The 22,422-nt window shown below is 37.7% G+C and overlaps 1 protein-coding gene across 1 annotated transcript in view; it reads left to right on the top strand.

Annotated features, from left to right (window-relative positions):
• Window positions 1-22,422, top strand: part of USH2A (usherin) — a 401,466-nt gene that overhangs the window by 331,721 nt on the left and 47,323 nt on the right. Inside the window, exons 58-60 of the mRNA XM_068939839.1 lie at window positions 7,062-7,220; window positions 8,393-8,555; window positions 14,548-14,905. Coding sequence (XP_068795940.1) covers window positions 7,062-7,220; window positions 8,393-8,555; window positions 14,548-14,905 — 680 coding nt within the window. The remainder of the gene's footprint in view (window positions 1-7,061; window positions 7,221-8,392; window positions 8,556-14,547; window positions 14,906-22,422) is intronic.

Genomic DNA, 22,422 nt, shown 5'->3' with positions numbered 1-22,422 from the left:
ACCAGCCTAGCGTATTAACAGGGAGAAACATTTTAGGTTGCTGATGTCTTGATAGCTATACTGTCAATTAAAATGCCAGCTTGACCTGCAGGTGTACAGTGTTGAGCTCTTCTAACAAACGGTATAAGAGTGTAACGCAGACATCCCGTGCTACCTGTGACCTGATGTAGTAAATTTCATTCAGCACGGCACCATGGACTTGTGTGGACAGATTATCTTGCAGGAGGGTGGGTTAGCCAAGGCCCGGAAATATTTTTCTTCCTTTTACTCTTCTTCTGAATATCACAAGGTTGTCCTGGCCTGCTTCAGAGATAGGCTAAGAGGGAATTATTGAATAATAGCGTCTTTTTTTGTTAGAGACTGTGCTCCATTTCATTAGGGTAGCTCACTGATTAAGTAATAGGTGCTTTACTGATATGATAAAAATAGTATGGTATAGTTATTGTTGGACACTGAAAGCAGTGTAAATAGACAATTTTCTATCTGGTGTAATTCACCTTTAGCAAAGTGTTTCCCAGTTGCTAGATATTAGTTTTTCCAGCTAAAGTTAGGTCAGTTTTTTAGAAACTTCAGACACGTTCACATTCTACAGTAACAACAGTATGTGTTTTATCAATTAGCTCTCCCAGGGAAATTTTTGATGTCTCCTCTTCCTAATTATTTAAGATGTTCTCACCTTGCAGAGCAGTCACAGTAGAGTCAACGGCATTAACAATAAAGTCACCTAGAAAACGTATTTTGCCTTCAAGGCTGGGATAGCAAGCGTTGTGGCAGTGCTTAGCAGCATTCACCATACCCATTTAAGCAATGATTAATAAATCTATAATACCCTGAGCTGTCAATCTTTTAGTTTTCAGAAGCACAAAATCCATTATAGAAATGCTATAATATATGAAAAAGATTAAAATCTTAAATTAAACTTTTCCCCCTACTGCCTGAAAGGATTTAGAACCCAGCAGAAGGCAAGTGAATTCGAGTGGCATATAATCTACAGTTGATTTCATTGGAAAATGACTCATACTGTATTATAGTTTTGATAATAAATATAATTTAAGGTCCAAAATATTCAGCAACATTAAAAATAGATTTAAAACATAAGACTATATTGGAAAAGCATAGGCTTTTAAACAGTGGGGTGTTTCCTAGAAAAGCTTGTCATTGTTCTAGACCTTTTCCAGCTGTGTGAATTGCTGTTAGCCACAGCAGGTTACAAGCCTGCCTGGAGAATCATGCTCTGTATAGTACATTTTGTTATTCTGGAATTAAGATTTTGTATGAAGGGGTTCACGTATTCCTTCAACCACACAATCAGAGGGGTGAGGAGGAGATTGGACATCGTGACCCTGCAAAGGATCTGGGTTTAATGTACTCACACAGCTGGACGAATCATACCGTCAGGCAAGGGTGGGCGCGTGTCCTTCTTCCCAGGTGCTGGATGCACTCCAAGCACATACGTCACCTCTCTGACTCTGTCCCTTCCTCTCTGACTTCCCTTTGTGGGACCAATTCTTTAAGTCTGTAAGTATGAATAAGGGACTGTATTTCATGCAGTGCACCTTTTGGGGTTGTCAGGAGAGGAAGAAATGCTTTTCCATTTATCAAAAAGCCTCAGGGTTGCTAGCTAATTTTCCCCACAAGAATGGGGAGTAGTAACAGTAGGGAAATGTTCTTGCTGCTAAAATAAACCCTGCGTGCAGAAGTGTAGATGCATGCAGAAACTACGAAATGAATTCTTGACCCTTAATAATCCTTCTCCATGTTCGTTCTGAGAAGTTTATGCTCTTTGTGTTTTTTCCCAAGAGGAAGACTTTGGGGGAGAAGCACTTGGAGATTTCCTTTGGTGGTTCTGAGCTTCTAGAATGGCATACATCCCATTAACAGCTCCTATACATCCCTGCCTCTCGGGCCAAGTAGATTTCCAGCTCGGCAGCATTAGCCTGAAGAGCCTTCAACTTATTATCCTTATTTATGTCATTGTGCAAAGTAGTTGCTTTTTTAAAGTCTATTTTTGATAATTTTTGATCTTTTTTTTTGTTATTTTACTGTATGGAAATAATATAGATTTCTCTTTTAAACTCAGAATGCGACTTTCGTTATAAGATTTGGCAGTCACTCCTGGACAAGACAGTTGTTTTAATTGATATTGTCTTCAGCCAAAAAAAAAAAAAAAGGGCTTTTTATTAATCAAGTTTTTATGGGAGGGTAGATGGTCATAGCGTCTTCCTGTTTGTGGACATCAGGGATCCTTTGGCCTTTGATCTGCTATCTGCTGTAATAAATTTGGATCAGATATCCCCAAGATTAATTAGGAGCATCGTATTAGGCAGACCTTTCTTTCGGATGGCTTAATTATGATGTTTTGACATCAGTGATGTATCCAAATCCTGTATCTTTACAGATATATAGCATTTCAAAACTCCTGAGTTAGCTAAATAGCAAGGTGGCCAAGCAGTGGTTAAAGTGATGGATTCAGAAAAAATATTTGACACACCTCACTCACTATGGAAAATAGGACTTTATTTTCTGAAATAGGTATCCTATTATATTGTGTTGAATTGCCTCAGCGCACAGACCGCAAATGTACGGTACATTTCACTATATGCTACAGAAGGATGTGTTATAATTATTATGGAACAACTATTAGTAGCATGGATAAAAGCAGAAAAGCTGAATGGAAAAAAACTCATAAATCTCCCAAGGCATATCCATAAACGTTATTGATAGGAATGAAGGTAGCCATCTTGCATTTCAACTCGCTGACCACTCCACTGGTCCTCACTGGGGACCTGATCCTTCTGAAAGTGTTTAGTTGTTGGTAACGTCATGAAAGATGAATATGCTCAAAAGACGCAGGATTCTGTCCTCTACTCCTGGGTTCCTTGCTTCATATATTAATGATCATTTGGATTAAAATGTCCTCTTTCATCATGTTGTAGCATTCTACCTCACTCCATTAGCATCTGGGTTAGATGCTAACAATTAGAGAGCGGTGGTTGCGTAACGTGTCTGGATTCCTCTTTTGTTCTTGTTGGGATCCTGCTTGGGAACCCACTTGGTATGTGAATTACATATTTGTTTGTCTTTTAGTTTGCTTTCCCCATCTAATGTGGCTTCTATTTTATTTCAGAGGAATAATCAAGATGACATAACAAATCGCTCTGACTTTTGCTAAGCCAATGGATTAACTTGTTTCTTAGTGTAAATTAGTGTTTTCTCTATGTCACTGTAGGCCCAATTTTTCAAGCTCAATGTCCAAAGTTCTGCATCTTGAAAGTGGTCAGCATCTCCAGATGTTATTGTATTCGGAGGCTTGCTGGGAACACTTGATACAATCAGAATAAGACACCTGGATGCATACAGCTTAATTTAAATACTTAAGCAGCTAAAATACTTTTTGATTGTGTGAAGTTAAATGTTAAGGTATTACTTCACAGTTTATTCTCTTACTTGATTTTAAATGAAAGACATTGATATTCTTATTTTAGTATGTCTTGACTGTAACTGAAACAATTTAATTATTTTGCTTTAATTGTGATGGAGTTTCTCATCATATTAAACAGTATTCCAGCAATTGACTTCAAACAGATTTTTGGTCACCAGTCTGTAAAACAGACTGTGGTTTTATTTTCTCAATTCTAAGCATCTTGTGCTGCAAATTCTGTTTTATAAGCTACCCTAGTTTTGAAATAAACAGGGCCGTCAAACTTAATTTGCAGAGTTTTGCACAGAATTGTCCATTAAACATTGTCCAAATATGCCCACAAAAAAACCCAAGGTTTAGTTTGATTGACTTGTCCCATTGCAAAGTGCGCACCTCCTGTGAAATGAAGTCAGAGAGGAAAAAAGTGGAATAATTTAACTTTTTTATTTGTAAAGATAATCAGGGTTTTTCTGATTACATCTTAACTTCATAAATGTTAAATAACCTATCAGCATCTAGTTGTTGTAAATTATGAAAAGGAGTATTGCTGGGAATATTAACCAACTAAATCCTTGTTCTTTAGTGAACATGAAAATGTGTTATGGCAGGTTGTCATTGTGCTCATGGTAACTTTGACACCAAATAACAAAACTGCCATTTGCACTTAGGGTAAATTGGTTCACTTGTGCTTTTACGGTTCCTTTTATTCTGACATAAATTTATGAACTCTGGAACTAACCAAGTCGTGTGGTTTCCCAGCTGACTTTAACAAATATGCCCATTTCATTTCCTTCAGTCATCAGAACACACAAGGTAGTAGGTTCAGGCTGGCTGCAGATGCTGAAGGGTATTCTGGAACAAACAAAGTTTTTTGACAAGTTTCTGTACTGTATGAGCACATTTTTTATTTTTCAGCTCATAAAGTGATCTTTTGATGTTAGCATTTGATGAATGCCGGGAAGGATTTCCACTGAATATTACTTTGAATTTTTCAGGGTGTTTACTTAGATTTATTTATACTTTCGTGCTCACTTCCTGAGAATTTTTTTTCTGCTGAGCATGTTTACTGTTGGGATCATTCCTAATACATTTGCAGCAGTTAGCAGAATTTCAAGATTTTGGATTTTATTTAGCAATTCTGTTGAGATATGGACTGAAGGTTAGACATGGGTAAGTCATAGGTGTCCATTGTTGCATAGGGATAGCTGGATTCAGCTCTCCTTGTTGGTATTTAATCTGCCTTGGGAAACTAGGCATTCTGAGTAGTGCCAATTTCAAAGGTTTCTGGTGAATTTCTGCCTAGAATAAATGCACCTGATCAGACAATTCACAGAAGTGAGTTAAGTGTCACTTTCATGAGATAGTGGACTTTTCTATCTGAATTATCTAGTCCATTACAGGGACTGGAAAAGGAGACCTTAACTCATCATTGGGAAGCAAAAAAATGTTTCTATTTGATCTGCTTTCCTACTACTTCAAGTTCTTACTTTAGGATCTCTTGTTGTGTCCTTTGCAGCTTCTCCAATTACAGAAAACAAGGTAGTTTAGGTGTAATAATATATCTTTATTTCCTGGTATAATTATAAAATGCAGACTCAAGCGCTTTCTACCAGAAGATTGTGTATACCACGTATCACATAAATCATCATCATCATATAAAATCATTTTCTTTGTTGCAGAAGCCATCTACTATACTTCAAGATCACCTCTCAGAGATTTTCTCTGTAATGTCCTGCATAGCTTTAAAAGTCATATTTCTGTTACTCCATTCTGAGTTACTAGAGTTTTGTGTTTTCTTGAAACTTTTACTCTGAAATGTGTCCGGTTTCTGTCTCCTCCCTTCTTCTCTTCCATTTAATCAGTGTCTTTTTTTCTCCTACAGAGAAAACTCAACAGTTGAGTGAGCTTGAGCAGTTGAATAAACTTGAAGCCACTCTACTTCAGGGCTAATCTTTCAGCTTTTTTAGTGTAATGGCATTTCCTTTGTGTGCTGTCTGCTGAGAAAGCATATTCTTCTCATTTCTTTGGGGTCTTTCTGTTCTCTTCTTTCTTCTGAGAGTTATAAAAGCTTGGTATTCCACAAACTTTTTTCTGATCTTCCAAAGAGCATCAACTGTTTATGGTACCATATATTTCTTCTAATTTTTTTTTAGTTAATGTGCATTTTTATATTCATATTTAATTTAAAAATCCATCTAAAAGATAGCCAACAGTGGAAAAAATTACTCTTATTATTTTCAGGGCAACAGTATCAATCCAAATGCTTTATCAGAAAAACTTCAAAACCACAATTAGCAGAAAGAATGGACACATTTTCCAAAGTGATGAACAGGAAGATTCTCAATACAGCCTTGTGGACAAGTCTCAGAACTGGTGACAGGCATTCGGTTCTTAGTGTAGGCAGGAAGACAGCTCTGTGACATCTAAAGTAGGTGTGTTGTGTTGAAAGAGCAGAGTGCTCCTGCTAATGAGATAATTTTGACTTATTTCAGAATGTTACCTGGACTACTGTTTTTTGCACTTTGTTCTGGTTGTAATACGCTCAAGACTGCAAAGGACTGCAGATTGAACGGAAATACACATAACAGAAGCTCTTCTTTAGTTATTCTCTTAGTTTTGTGAAATTGCTGCTGTCGGTGAAGAACAGTCTGTAGTGGACAGAAAGTGAACAGTCTACAGCCCATTTCCTAATGTTTCCTGGATTCTTCTTTCACCTATACACTCCAATAAGGAAAAGTGTATAATTTAGACAGTAGCTGGAAGCTTTCTGACTTTCAACATTGTCCTGTAGAAGGACAGGCAAAGAGTTGCAGCCTAATGGTAGCTGTCCTCTGTGCAGTGCTTGAAAAGAAAAGAAAGTCATGTGGGAGGAAAGAAGAGAAAATCCAGGAATCTGTGCCAGTCATTCTGAGGGGATGGCATGTGGCTTAGCTTGTTCTGTTGGAGTAATTGATTTTCCAGCTTCTCAACAGAACTGGAAAACTAGGAATTGACAGGATCGGAAGAGGAACAGAGGGGAAAAATGCTTGAATTAAAACAAGATGGTAAAAACTAGTTCCATTTTTCTTCAATAAAAAGTAAAACCTAACAAAATGTTTTATTTCGGCTAAAATGACATGGGTTTTTTTTTTGGTTCAGGCTAGTGCATTATACTTTACTAGCAGAGTAGGCTAAGAGCATTAGAAACGTTCAGGTACTGCTGCTGGGCTAACAAGGGATAATTTGCTAAACTGTGGCAATTCAGTTGTTTGATCATATGACTCAGTACACAAAAAAGCAGTGTTTACTAGCTGTTGCTTTAAACTCTACGCCTTCAAATTAAAGAAATAACAGATGCCTGCTTCCCAGTCATAAGATCCACTCCTCTTCCCAGAGGTGGCAATCGCAACACTTGCATTGATTGAAGTGGATTTTGATTTTTAACTGTCTTTAGAACTGTAATGTCCATATTCCAGCTGTGATCTGCAGATGGATCTGTTTCAATTTATATTTAAATGGGTTTAGTTTCTGAAAGAGACAGTAGGCAAAATCTCAAGAGGGGCTTGCGCTTAAAATTGCATGTGATGAATGCCTCTTTGAATTTGTGCTGCACTGCTGTTAGGATTTCAGATAATCACCGGTCATCTCTTTTTCACAACAGGGATATTCATTGTCAATGTGCCTCTGGAATACAACATCTTACTAAATGCAAGCAGTCCCACTCTCCTCGTGAAGCCAGTAGGTCGGTCTCATTTTGTTTTTGTGGATGGCCTAGATCCCTACACCCTGTATGAGATAAGAATACAAGCATGCCAGGATGGTAAGATGATTTTAAAAGACTCAGTTCTGTGACTGGTAGAGAATGGAGATTTGCCAAATAGATTCAGCTCAGCAAAACAGAGCGAAAATCTTATTTCTGAATTGGTGTGAAATGTTTACCTAGTAAAAAGAAAGCCTAGCGCAGAATGGAGCATTGAATATTTCTCCATGTTACATCATGAATATTTTAAATGGTGATTAAAAAATGTATTTTGGGTAATATGTGCCATTTTATTGAAAGCTCTTCACAAATTGCTTAACAATATTTGAAAATGTGCCTGCAGAACAAGATCAGTTCTGTAGCAGTTCATCTGCAAGAAGTGGTAATCATAAAGATGCAAGAGAAGAGCCCAAATACTACATAATCCCCTGAATTTAATGGAAATTTTCAAAATCTGTCTGAAGGACACTGAAGTAAATCTGTCTAAAAGGACAGCTAGGAATTAATTCTCCTCTCACCTGCGCTGGTGTAAGTCAGGAGTAGCTCATCAGTGGAGATGCACTAATTTAAATGTGTGTTTAACAAGGAAATGAGGTGAAATGATGCATCATTTCAGCAGGAGCTTCTTTACTCTACATTCATCCGTTTTTATTATTCTGTTATTCTGTTCTATTATTTCTGGTAGATTACTTCAGAAATGCTCAGTCCTGAACTTCATGTCACAGAAAAGTTTATGCTAATGGAAGAAATAAAGGAACTCTATCACTGCTGTCATAGCATGTCAGTGACATCCAAATTGGATACTCCTCAGATTTCTATCCACAGTTTTCATTATGTTAAGCTTCTTGCCCAGATATTTGTACTGCTGACCTGGGGACGTCGTTGCACATTCTAAAGGCAATCATGGGAACCCAGAGAGCTTTGTCTGGGCAGTTTAAGAGCTATGATTTGACACAGACAGTGTTTGAAAGGGCATTTTAATAATTTTAACATGGAAAGGAATCCTTAACCAGTAAATATTTGAACGCATTTTGTTTTTTGTTTCATCAAAATCACGAAGTGTTCTCTTGTATTTTGTTTCTTCGTATGATTTGTTGCTTTCGTTCAGTAAACGCAGCCGTTGTATAGTCTAATTGGAAAATATATGTCATTTCTTGCATTTTCAAATTTGAGAATCATCATTTTTGTTGAGGAAGAAACTCTCATCTCTAAGCAAACTTCTGGTTCTGTAGGTGGCTGTGGAGTGGGTGGTCGAACATACTCGAGAACTGCTGAAGCACCTCCTAGAGAATTGAGCCCGCCTGTCGTAAAAGCAGCTGGGTCTGCGCTCGTAGAAGTGAAATGGTCACCACCTAAGAAACCAAATGGCATCATTACTAACTACTTTATTCACAGGTAAATGCTTTTATCGCCTCAGGTTCTGTAGTCTTACTGAGGTGTACGCTTCTCTACTCCTTGATGTATTAGCAGGTGAAAAAAGTGTAGACATAAAAGGTAAAGTTTGTCTGGTTTCTTGCCTCTTAACTACTAATATCAATACTACTAATATCCTACTGTGGATGTAGGAGTTGAGAAAAAGAGTTGATACAAGAATGATAATCCTCTCCTAAAAATAACAAAAAGTAGGTAAAAATATATTTTAAAAAATTCAAAGGGACAGACAAAATTGAAAGATAGATATTCTTAGAGTGCATTTACCCAGACTAATACACATTTTCTTTAATCCTCTGTGACAGACAATTGAGGAATTTGGAACAGAAACAGGAGTTATTCAGTATCGCTGACAAGATTTTCCAAGCCCCAAATGGTATCTGGGTTCTTAACATAGATCAATGTTAAGAGCGGAGTTATGTTCCTATTTGTAAGTAATTAATCTGGAGTAGGATAATAGTGCGGCTCTATTTTATACAATCTCTCAATTAAATTACATCTATTTATGTCTCTTGGTGGTTGTACTCAGCTGCCCTGTCTAGGCAGCTGACTGAAACATCCTCATTCCCTGCGCCATGAAATTACTGAGCACTGCATGACCTTTCTATGTAGATACCTCTGTTAAGCGAAGTATCAGCGTAGCAGAGCATTGACTTCTGTTATGCCGGCTGACCCTTTAAAGCTAGCAGGAGGGACCCTTCTTGAATAGCTGCAGAAAGGGGACGTACAACTCGAGCCATGAGCTGCAGAGAGATTTAAAGTCCAAGTTTGGAGTTGGTTTTCCCAACTCCAACCTACTGGGTTGCACCTTCCATCCCCCACAGAGTTTGCAATAGTCGGACATTTTATTGAATTAGAGCTCCAGCTGAGAAGAGAGAGAACCAAATTACCTTTTGGGAATCAGCAATGATAATTAATATAACTTCACTTTTGCCTTACACACGTTAGCAGTCTCTAAAAATTCCTGCTCTCTTGACATAGCTTTTTGTCTGCTATTTTTTAATTACCTGATCAAAAAAAAAATCAAGTCCGTCCCCTGTATAAAGAGAAGTAAAGTATCCGTTATAGCTAAGCTATGTCTTCACTCTGTTGGTTTTGTAAATAAAGCTGATGATTACCGCTGCTGTTCCATGGCAGCCATAGAAAAGGAAAACAGGAAATATAATGCAGAAAGCCTGCTTCAATGAAAAATACTGTAAATTGAATTTGACAGGATTTGATGGCATTTGATTATTCTAGTCACAGCCAAACAATGATATAAAGAGTAATATGAAACAGAATGTGTTACTGCCTAGCAGACTCAAAAGCAATAAACCTTCCTCCAATGTGACACAATCACTTCACAATCATAATTGTAGCCTGTTTGATACCTCTGAGTACAGCAGAAGGGCACTGACTGACATAGATACATTTTGTTTTTTATTTAAAGTGAAATGAAAATGGCGCACTGGGGCTCCAGATACAATCGTTATATTCACCTACATAGGCATGAATCACTTGGCAGTTATTTCAGCTGAAGTTTAAATGTGCTTAGACAACAACAATATCAAATCTTTCTCAGATAGCTGCAAAAAATCAGAAATGGGATGTAAGCACATAGTTCTTTTTCATTTTGTAGCCACACATAGCCTTACATTGTTATAGCAGCAAGACTGCAGTATTTCTACAAGAGGTTATGGCATGTAATTTCTTCTTCATCGTGTGCCTCCTCCTTACTGCATCACCACCAAAATAAATTCATTTAACTCAAAACCTGGAATGTTTGGGGAGCTGGTATGTGAGCAGATCTTTGCATTAAAATGCTAGGACTCGTACTTGCCTCTAGAATCAGAAAACCACTTGCAAGTTTGCAGCCATTTTATTAGAAACTAAAACTAAAAATGTTAGTTTATGAAAAGAGGGATGATAACATTTTATTTATTTAACAGTTTTAAACACAGACCTGAGGCTTCTAAACTTTTCTAGCAAGGACCACAACTGAGAAGAGATTGTGAATGAGAAGATGTAGTTTATGAGACAATCACCCAATCTACTTCTCTCCCCATTCATCATGGCATAACATTCCTGTGACAACCACAGAAATTGCTAGTCTGGAAAAAGAATATTATGAAAATAGGTGATGTATTTCTTGCTGTATTTTAATAAGATATAGGTCACATCAGCTAATGGAACTGCTCTTTGTTGACCACCAGCATGCACTGTGCAGGCTGCACATGAGATGGATCTTAAAGAAACATTGCCTCTAAAATTGTAACAATTCTGGACCATTTGCATTTTGTGGAAGTCCCCACGTCACATTCATTAAGGTTAAATTATTTAGTACGTGTATGCAAGTGAGACTGTAACGTAACTATCATTAGCTGAGCAGTCCTGATGGGGAAAAAACAGCAGAAAAATTAGTAGGCAGTTTCAAGACACAGGAGATGTCTCCTAGCTGTTGACTCTTCTGGCTTGCTGTTTTGAGACTTCTAGGAAGAGGATCCATTTCACTAATTCTTTACAATAACCTCATCGCTTACCCTTATGTACCAACTGTGAGCTCCATCAAGTGCAGCTTTCAAGGCACACGAGTATTAGTAGCTGATTTAATGTAAGAACCCGTATGGATAGATACTATAAGAACTCTCGAGGATTTTATTTTTACCTGTAATTGATGTAATGCCTAATCTAAACTAGCGTATTACAGGCAGTAAGCTCAACTTTACTTTGTTCAGTTTTTGACATCAATGCTTGTAAAAATATAGATCTAAAAACTACATGAGTATAGATTTGTTGTAAACAAATGGTAAGCAAGGCTACTGTGTTGAATTGGATGTGAAACTGTAGGGATGGGGCATTGCTGATGTTGCGTTATTCCCCCACAAAAATCATCTGAGACTGCTTTATCCCAGGACGTCTCACTGTTTCTAGAAATAACTCTCTACCACTCTGGAAAGTGAAATAGCAGACACTACTAAAAGATGCACTTTTTGTGCATGGTGAAAGGTATACGCTTGTGGAGAAGAATTCTGGATTGACCTCCAAGACCTCAAAGATTCACTGACTCTCCCTTCCACATAGCGAAGCTGAGGGGTGAGTGTTGCAGTCAGTGTTGCTGTCCTCAACATACAGCTTTATAGTCATCTGTCACAAGGAAGATTATATGCTCCTCTCTATGTTATCTGGCTCAGATTGGCAATGGGGTAGGGAGAATTTGCCCTAAAGAATAACTGTGTCTGATCATCTTTAAAATGACTGTGCAGCAAATCAGGCTATGCAGATTAAGCGACAGGAGCTTCCAGCTCCTGGAAATGTTATTCTCCTATGCAACTCATTGTACGTAAGAAACACTTCCAGTTAAATGAGCAGTTGAATCTTAAATCTTAAGACGATTGAAATGATTACAGACTGTTCAACCACTTCTGTTCAAAGTTTATTCATACGTGAAGATATTCTGGTTTTTAGCACCACAGATGGAACCATTTACCTAACCATAAGTTTCATTCATTAAATATTCAGCAGTAATAAGATCTAAATACTTAACCAGACTACATTGTACAGCTTTGCTTGTGGATGAGCTTACAGTTGGTGGCATATTTGATCTTCCAGTGTGAAAAAGCTGTTTATCGCAGAATTTTTAAAATGTTATAAAACATATATTTATATATTCATGTAATTGCCATAACGCTTGGTGAGACAAGACAGATACTAAATGTGACTTTATTGCACTTTATTTGTTAATGATGTCCTCTCCTTTCACTTATCTTCAAACATTTTTAGACATACTTTTAAGTACGTAGGGAGAAAACTGTATTTCTGGTGCAGAAGAAAAGCATAGCAGTGGTTCACCTTTTGGAATGTTGTGTCTCACATTAAGTCAGTGAACAACATCTAAGGGGGAGTTCTGCATAAGGCTTTGCAATTAAGCATGGGAGAGTGTATTAAAAATACTTGATGGAGCTGTGGGGTCAATAGCAGATCTTTCACCCCCACTATTTCCAGACATCTATTTCACTTTGTAGCAGGAGAGAGAATTGCTAGGAATCTTTCCTACCGGTTCTACCTACCATGCTTCACCCAGTTCTGCCAACCAATTCTCAGTATCAACACACCTTATAATATACCTGTTACGCTACACTAGAGATGTTGGACCTCAAAACTCTGCTTTTTTAAAAATCGTGCTTTAACCCTTTAAAATATTCGGTGTCTGTCTAGCTTGTTTATACCAGAGTATATCAAAAGATCTTCAGCTTCATGTAAGAAAACAATATGTTTATGCGTGCCTTATATATGTGTATGCAAAAAGGATACACAAACATCTCGTACGCACATCCATATATTATGTTTTTCATATTTCCATGTAAATACCAGGGTATATATTATTAGAAAGCAGCTAAGGTTATCAGTTTTAAAAAAAATTGTTGCGTTTAAAGTTTTTAAACGAGTTCCTGAGGTCTTGATCTTATAAAATAAAAACCGATAGAATTCTGTGAAATACAGATTTTTCTCTTGCCAAAGAAATGTTCTTCAGCTTCTGTGTGTGTATAGTAATGATGACACCTGGTAGTCAGACAAACCAATTTGACTTCTGCAAATTTGCCCTACTCGCAATGAAAGTGGCAGATAATGTAATTTGTTTTTTGTTGTTGGCATGGAGGGTGAAAGTGCTTTTACTTATTGCGAAGGCCAAGGTTCCTGTAAAAAGTAGGGAAAATACTTAAATCCGTGTGCAGTACAGCACAACTGTCATTGAGATTTATCACAGTGCTTAAATGTAACCAACTTAATTTCACACAAACATTTTTATGCCAAGTGAAAGAATTGATTTGGTAACTGTTTTGAAGATGAATGCTTCCTTTTTACATCTGTTGTAAATTATGTATTAGAAGGGGCCACATTAGAAAGGGGATGAAAATCTTTTGTAATCTCTGATATGCAGAATATTTCCAGGTTCCACACAAAAAAAACCCTATCTGTAATGGAATGGATGCTATACATTTTTATATGCGTATGCATTTTATGTGTATGTGTGTATATATATATATATATACACACACACACATACACATACACTCAGGTTTACATGTATATGAATGTTTTCATATATATATATATACAGTGTTTATGTGTATATGTGTATATGTAAATACGCACGCGTGCGCGCACACACACACACACATATATATAAGCCCATATGTCCAAAAAGTACACAGTGAATTGTCTTCATATATCTGCAGTTTACATTTTTGAAACAGAAACAGCCTTGGAAAAAAAGCATAGTTTACTCTAGAAAACACTCCTTGTGATATGTTTCATGAGTTTTTGTGGTCGAGCTGCAAATTCTGCTAAGTTTATGCACATGGGATTACTTATTTCATTCACAAGAACAAATGAGGTGTTTATTGTGAGCAAACCAGAATAAAAGGAAAGTGTGTGGCTTTGGTTTTGAGGGCATGTCTGAATATTTAACCCTTGTGCATTAGGCAACATTTTCTCTGATAAATTGGGTTAAGATATCCGTAAATGAGGGATCCTGACGTGAGTATGTACATAAGTAGCTTGATTTTCAGCAGTGTTGAAAATTTGCACTCATATTGCAAATCAGGTATTTATTTTAGCAGCTAAATATGCATTAAGACTTCATGTCTTAAATTTTGAAAAATCTCATTTCTGGTGTGTTACATCCTAAAAGGACAATATACCATTGTATTACTACTCTGTTATTATGAACTGTGATTGCACACTTGCTTGAAGTGTTTCATAGTACTCCTCCAGATAAAGGAGAGCAGTGATTAAATACTTGCCTTAAAAAAAATCTGTTCTTCACCACTCAGTACCTGCCATAGGTTCATAGAAATGCTTTTAAGACACAAAGTTAAGCAGGCAGTTCACTGTGTGTGTGATGTATAGAAGTCCCACAATAGTGGGACTGTTAAAGTTATTTTCAATTATATAAATTGCCTTTGTTTAATTTCAGACGTCCTGTAGGTAGTAGTCAAGGAGAGCTGCTTTTATTCATCTGGTCTGAAGGAGCTTTGGAATTTATTGATGCGTCCAATGCACTAAAGCCTTTTACTCTCTACGAGTATCGTGTCAGAGCGCAGAACGCCGTGGGATCAGTGGACAGCCTGTGGGCTTCAACCCAAACTCTGGAGGCACCTCCCTGGGGCATGGGAGCCCCTTGGGCCCAAGCAACAAGTGCATACTCAGTATGGTTGAACTGGACCCAGCCTGCATCTCCCAATGGTGTTATTTCTCTATATCGAGTAGTCTATCAAGAAAAACGCAGTGATCCAACATTTAGCATCCCACCTGTGACAGCATTAACCGTGATGGTAAGAACTGGGGGAAAAAAACAGCTTTTCATTGTTTTTACGACCTCTCATGGTATTTTAAAATCTCAATGATTGGAACAATGATTGGAAAAGTGATATTTCACAATTGCCAGTAGGATATTTTGGTTTAAATTTAGGGTTTGGCCCAGTCAGGACTGAAATATTTGACATTAATATCTAATCCCTGATAGATGCAAGGAGATTGCTGAAAAGCTGAGGATGGGTCATGTCTGGAGGAATTAGATACATGCATCTAACTTTATCAGCCTTGCTCTGAAAATACTATCCTAAGTTTTTTGTCTGATAGTTATAGTAATTTCACAGGATCTTAGTGAAGCACAGCAAAATCAGTCCTTGCTGTATGCAATGCAAGTTTTGTAATTCAGTTGGAATCGCAAAGTGAATGAATTCATTAGCAATTAAATAGTTCATATATGCAAAGCATTTGCACGTATAGACATTTATGAAGATTCCCCTCACAACTCATCTAGCAAAGGCACATCTACCTTCACTTGTATTACATTTATTTCCATTAGAATGTTACTTTGCACTCCTAACATGTCTTTCCTTTTAGGGGACTTCCCAAACATCAGCGTATATGGTACTGTGACGTCTGTAAATACTACTTTTCTATCTAGTATAGGGATGGATAGACTCAGGAAAGGGCAGGTTGTTTTGTGAACTGACCAACAACATTATATAAGTCAATAACAGAAGTGGTTCTGGTGTGTGCAATTATCACTATTCATCCCACCTATAAATTACATTTTAGCCTTTCTATAGAAAGATAGCATATAGACAGTTGAACTGGATGATTTTATGTTAAGATAGCTGATGTACATGACAGTTTCCTAAAAATATTTTTCAAGAAAATGTTTAAGCAGTTGTAATAAGCTTGGGTTTCTTTAGAAATGCCAGCTTAACTTCAGAAACCTAGAATTTTGCCGAAATGGTATTCACATAGAGCATGTTTGTATTGAATAACACTCCAAGTCCCCCAAATTTTTATTCACCCCAATTATTTAGTATCTGTTTGACATTCAAATAGTTAAAAGTATGGTATGGTTGGATTTAGGATCCTAAAGAACACACTGTAGAAAACCCAATAATAACCTTTAAGTAACTTTCTTAGACAACTCTTGACATAAAGAAGTGGGATACATCTCCAGCTCATCCAGTGCATTCTTGTGATCATGTTGTTCAAAAGCAGTTTTGTGTCTAGTTTTCTGGAAGCCTAAATAGAACAGAAAAAAGAAAACAAGTCCTGAATTCAGTGACAGGAATGTATACCTTTGGCTTCCGAAATAGCTATGTCTGCTTTAAGCACTGTGGTAGGTACATTGGGATTTTCAAGGTCATTGAACTTCAATAGGATTTTGATACTTAACTCCCGTAACTTCCTTTAAGCAAAAAAAAAAAAAAAAAAAAACACAATCATAAATGTGATGGGATGCCTAAAATTTCAAAACCAGAGAAATGACAGAGCTTTTCCTAATATTCTGCTTAAGCAGAATGCAATGTGTTGCCGAGCATCAGAGCTGACCTGGCCAGTCATGCATTGCAATGTCTTCTAAGCATGCCAACAACAACAGAAAACGTCCAAGATGGTTGTACTGTGGGCAATAAAACCTACCAAAATGGCCTTTTAAATAATGTTGCCACAGTGTGTTTCTTTAACAGCATCAGTTAAAAGCCTTTTAAATTAACAAGCTATTATTTACTGAATTAGTATTTTCCTGGCTCCAAAATGCTTTATTTTCCCCAAACACTATCCTGACTCAAAATGACATTCTGGCAGCATATGTATAGCTGTTTTACTAATGTTGCAATGAAACTGACTTGCATGTTTTTTTTTCTACTGTCCTTTGTCATGAACATTTATTGATTATTATTTTTTGCTATCCTTCTTTATTTTTATATTTTATACTACCCTTTGGGGAGAAATCCTTCTGTGCAGCTCTTGCAACAGCTGCACTCACTTTAAGCCTTTGCAACTAGGTTAACTCGGTAGAGTTGTTGCTGATTTATACCGGGGAGTTGAGATCAGAATCATACCTCTTCTGTTCCGAATACAGCAGAACGGCTAAAGCTTTGAATCAAAGATATTGACATAAAGTGCACAGAGTCCTGTTATCAAAGATATCTTTAGGAAGTCCGGTCAGTTATCCTAAGAGGCAAAAACCTGGACACCAACTTGCAAAGTTATAGCTCCTTTGAAATAGAATTTTATCATGAAATTGCTGATATACCCTTAACTGTAGCTTTGTGAATAAGACACTTTAATTAAAATGTAATTTTACTGAAAGAACTAGCATTCCAATGATTAAACTTCTGGCCCTTTAAAATATAGCTTTCAGGGGTACTAGGCTAAATCATTTAATCTCCTAAAGCATTTCTATTGGAGCTCCCTTGTGGGATACACCATTAGTCATTCTCTCATACAAGCTTCCATGTTACAAGCCAGACTTAAAGTATTAAGCGAGCAATGAGTTCGGTCCTTTATTTAATCTGTGAGTCTCCATTCGTATCCCGTAAGAATATTCCAGGAAAAAAAAAAAAGCACTACTAAAATCACAGTAGTCGATCTCACCCTTGTTCTTCTTACTTGCACCCTGCTTACCTGACATAGGGCATAAAGCTTGACCGAAATCTGAAGTTGAACTACAATCCTTGTGGCACTGCAGGATACAAATTAAGGTCTTCCTAATGTCTCTGCAGGCTGTTCTAATTTGGCAATTTCTTTTCTATCCACTTCCAAAGCCAACTGAGAAGCATCTTGTGGGTTTTCAAACCCTTTGACAGACTCATCCACTCTGCCTTCCCGATGTGTAGCTATTTACTCTCCAGTTACAGTATATTAATCTCTATTTGAATTAATGGGTCACAGTTATGACCGTCTATGACCTTAAGGTTATCAGTAAAATTGAACTGAGTCAAACTGAAATTTTGTGATGCTTGTGGAGATAAAAATCGAAACTGTGTTCCGAAAGCAAAACCTCCTGCACTTGAGTGAAAGAAGACTCTTCCTGCACTGCTAGCAGCAGGTAGCGTACATGTGGGCCTTTTTGATGCTCTGCGGTTAAAAAGCAGCATCACCCACCTCTCTAGCTTGTTTGGCCAGGAGTATAGTGATAGAGGTTAGGTGACAGCAAAGTTAAACTGGCATTCTGTTTTTTTGGCAGAATAAGATCAAGTCAAGACTGGTTACAGCAGTACAAGCTTCTTCCACAATGTATTTCCAGTTCATTTTGACCCTCTAAAGCAGGAATGATGTTCAGTGTCCTCTCAACAGCACTAGTATGAAAGATGTGATTGTATGGGAGTGGGTTGACAGTAACTTCTCATTTATACAAATATACAAAAAGTGACTGGATTGTCAAAGTAAACTTTTCATGCTTGTGAACGTAGGACTTAAGCTTGTGAACACAGGCCCCAGAGCCGATATCATTATAAAGTCAGTACCTCCTAAGGGCGTCAAAATATCAGAGCTGTTTAACTGTTGTGTGTCAAATGTGGCTGTGCAGTAAAGTACTGGTAAATTTTGACTTTTCCATAGTAGACATTTTGTGGATGTGTACTGCTGTTTCTCCCATGCCCATTGTATCCAGTGTTTGGTTGTCTATCATGAGCAAAAGTCAAGCAAGCCAAGAAGATAAGCAATAAATGTAAGAATATGGGGCAGTTAGAAAGTGCGTGGAGAAGGACAAGAGGAAGAGAGGAGAAAAGCACCCAGAGGTGAGAGTTATAAAGGAAAGCTCTGCCTGTATGCAGCAGTGTCTCCCATTAGTATTATGTCTTAAACTCTCCTGAGCAGTGTTACTAGAAGTACAATGTGCTTGTTAAAGGAGGTAATAAGAGACAGATGTAAGTATTATAGGCCTTGTTCATGGGAATTTTACACCTCTGCTTACCTAGAAGTGCAGGTCTACTCACATTGTGTTTTGCAGTATCAGGCCCTCAGGCCAAAGTTGTCCTACAGGGCTTTCTTGGCATAGCTGTGTCAGCTCAGGTCATAAAAAATTAACACATCGCTTAGCTGGTGTCACTGCACCAGCAAAGTCCTTGGTTTAAATGTGGCTGTGCTAACAGTGGAGAACATATGTTGGCTTACCTTACATAATTTGGGAAGTTGTTGGTATAACTACACTGGCCAAACTCCTCTTGGCAGATGCTGCATCCGTGATGGAGAACTCTGTAGGCATATTGCAGAGTAGCACTAAAAATAGAAGATTTGCAAGGAAAATAAGCCTTTAGCTTGTGTGATTATGTTTTTATAACCAGATAGTAATTTGTATATTGAGGGAATAACCAGAACAAAAATAATAAATAATGCCAATTACCGTAAAGCATCATATAAAATGTATTATGCCGGAAATAATCTCAACTGGCCAGTGCTGCCATACATCAATCATGCAAGCCTCCTAAACAGAATTTGACAGATCTCTGGAATCTAACACCCACAGGTAGTTCTTTTCTATTCATCACATATAGAAATACTTAATAGATCTGCCTGTGATACTTCAGCTCTGTTTTCTCAGATAGAGCAGTGAACATTTGTCACCATTAGATATGACATACCAGATAGTTATTAACTTCCAAGCGCATAAAATTATCCAGTAATGCAGTACGCAGGAGTATACACGACTTCTTTCATGTAGGAGAAGGAATGTGCACCATAGCCGCAAGAGTAGGAAAAATATACCAAAGAGAGGGACTGGCAAAACTTTTTTTATTCATACTGATTTCAGATATTTGGAAAATGGGCTGCACTGTGAGAAAACAAGATGAGAGTAGGTGGTATAATTCTGGCACATGCTATAAATTCAGAAGATGTGCTGCTTAGCAAAGAATGAAAGCTGTAAACGGCAGTGGAGGGCAAAAGTTAATTAGGCTACTGTGCTGCTCCTAACAAGTGGAAAGTAGCCACAATAAGAAACAAGATGGCTGCTACATGAAGTGCCCTATTACAGCCAAAAGATCATATCCTTCGCTCTGCAAGGGCTTTTGGGTTAGGGGGAAATCATGCACAGATGACTAATTTTTTTATGGTTCACAGCCGATCAAAGTGAAATTCAGCAGCTGTTCAGGACAAGTGACCACTCTAACGGCTGTAATATAACCCACTAAATAGAGAGGGAATTGCATGAGAGCAAGAGGTTAGCCGTGATTATCGGCAGGTGAGTGCTTTATTGAAGTTGAAAGACCATTAACATTGATGGAGTAATTATTTCAACTTGAAAGTAATTACCTTGATGGGTGATAACTTCTCCAGTGTTCCCAGATTTGATTGGACCAAACAATTGTGAACTCTTGAAGCCTAGAAAAATATTACAACAATACTGCAATGTTTAAATTACTGAAACCACTGTTAGAGTATTTTAATTATGCCTAACAGTGAAAAGATTTTCACTTACAACAACCGGTGACCTCTCATGTATAGAGACATTTGCTTTCCAGTTCCAATGAAATGACCCACACCTACCACATGTGTGCTGTATGTGATGGGTTTACAAATGAATCATTTGATTTAAATGCGATTTTTAAGATTCAAAGCCTTGTTAGCATGGTTCCAGGAAAGGCTTGTCCTGGAATTCTTGTAGTTGTTTTATTTGCCAGGAAAGCCCAATAATAAAGAATGCTTTCTGTGTTCTACTCTCTGGACCTGTTTAACTTACATGGGATGAATACAGGACAAGTGCCCCTTCATGTTGGAGGCTGCTAAAAAACATGTACTAGGCAATCTGTGTCTCACAGATTCTGTTGTTTCCATGCTGCTGCAGAATATGCTGGATTTGGCACCGCAGCTCTGTTTAAATAAGCGTTTGGATTGGCACTATGATGCCCCTCCAGAAACTGATGAAGTGCTTCAGTAAGCCCCGCCTATCTAGACAGACATTTAGACTTGCCTAATTAGAGCCGAAAGGATGAAATGGGTTGTCGCACGACTTCAATGATTTTGAAGCACTGTGGTAATAGAACCGAATGAGCAGAGAGAGGATGAGAGTGGTGAGAGAGAGACAGAGGCTCCAGCTCCAACCACTTCTATTTATACCGTCGGTGCTGTAACCAGGGCTACTTCTGTATCTCCCTGGATGCTTTTAGGCAGCCCCAGGGACATAACTTCAGACTCTGGTGGAACTCTGCCAAGAGTTAAAAAATCCTTGTGAATTAGGATACACAATAGCAGGGAAAGTTTTGTTTGGAGTCTGTGAGGTCTTAATGTGTTGTTACGTGACTGGTGATCGAAATTACTGACGGTTACAGCAAATGAGTTTATTTCATTAGGTTTTCTCTTCAATATTTTCTCCCGAGTTCAGTGTGTAATAGGGAGTTCAAATAACTTTGTCCTTCAATAAATTTTTGGACCAGAAGTAGAAACACTGATAGTATTATGTCTGTCCATGCCTAATCACACAGGCTATGTGGTTTATGTCTACTTGACTCAAATAGGCAAGTGAAGTAGATTTTTATGAGTAATCTACAGCTGACAGGTTCCACATCTCGTGACAATTTTCCTTGATTTGTCCAATCCTTAGATGTTATCATGTGTTTTCATGCCAGTATTTCTTAAACAAATAAAAAACAGTAGAGAACAGTATGCTGTACTTCTTTCACAATCTTACATATTGCTTTTACTCTTTTCACTGATCCTTCAAAAATACTCTCAGTTCTAATTGAATTTCTCTGTGTTGGTTTGTTCTCTGAAATAATACTTCTCTTCCAAAAGAAAAAATCAGAAGTAGGTTTTCCTTGGTATAAAGGATAATCCTATTTTTTTATTCAATTTTAGGCCTGATCCAAGGCTTATTCCAGTTAGTACATTGTTTTTCAGTGGCTATGTTTAACACCAGATCAGAGTGTAACTCCTCTCGTTTTCCAGGAGTTACAGGTATCACAGAGAGGTGTATCATGTGGCTGAGGAGCAGCAAAAGTGAATCTTTGGAACTCTGTGCTGATGGGCATAGGTGAGAGCAGTCTTTAGGCTGCTCTAATAACTTTAGTTGCCAGTTAAGGACCTAGAGTCAGCTTATGCTGCAAACAAAGTAGGTAGACTAGACCAGAGCGCCTGCATCAATATGTAATTTTTCTAATGAAGAAATTAGCTTCCTGTTTGGAAATGCTTGGCAAATCTTTTTCTTGGGTTTCTTATTGTGTAGGATCCAGTTTTCACCCATTCCACAGGTCCTCTTTGCTGTGTGAAACACTCAAAGAATTCGATCTTCTGCAATGTCTGACTTCAGACGTCTAACCTCGTTGGGAGCGTGCACTTCCTCTGTGGTTAGTGAAGCCCCCAGAACATTTAAGGCATGGACATTTACCCTGTTCTGGCTGCAGACATTCATTACTGCTTATGTCTAGTGTGCTTTTGAGCCGCTACTGGCATCTATTAGACAAAAGAAGGTGGTTCATTTAAAGCAGTTTAATCAACTGGTCTTTCTTAACCCATACTATTGAAGCTAGTAGGGGTAATAGGATTACGTAGGTTGGCAGATTTAAAAGACTGTAACCTGTGGCCT

This window comes from Struthio camelus, chromosome 3, assembly GCF_040807025.1.
Source record: "Struthio camelus isolate bStrCam1 chromosome 3, bStrCam1.hap1, whole genome shotgun sequence".
NCBI lineage: Eukaryota > Metazoa > Chordata > Aves > Struthioniformes > Struthionidae > Struthio > Struthio camelus.
Note: the sequence above shows the minus strand (reverse complement) of the source record. Positions and strands in the feature narration are given on the sequence as shown.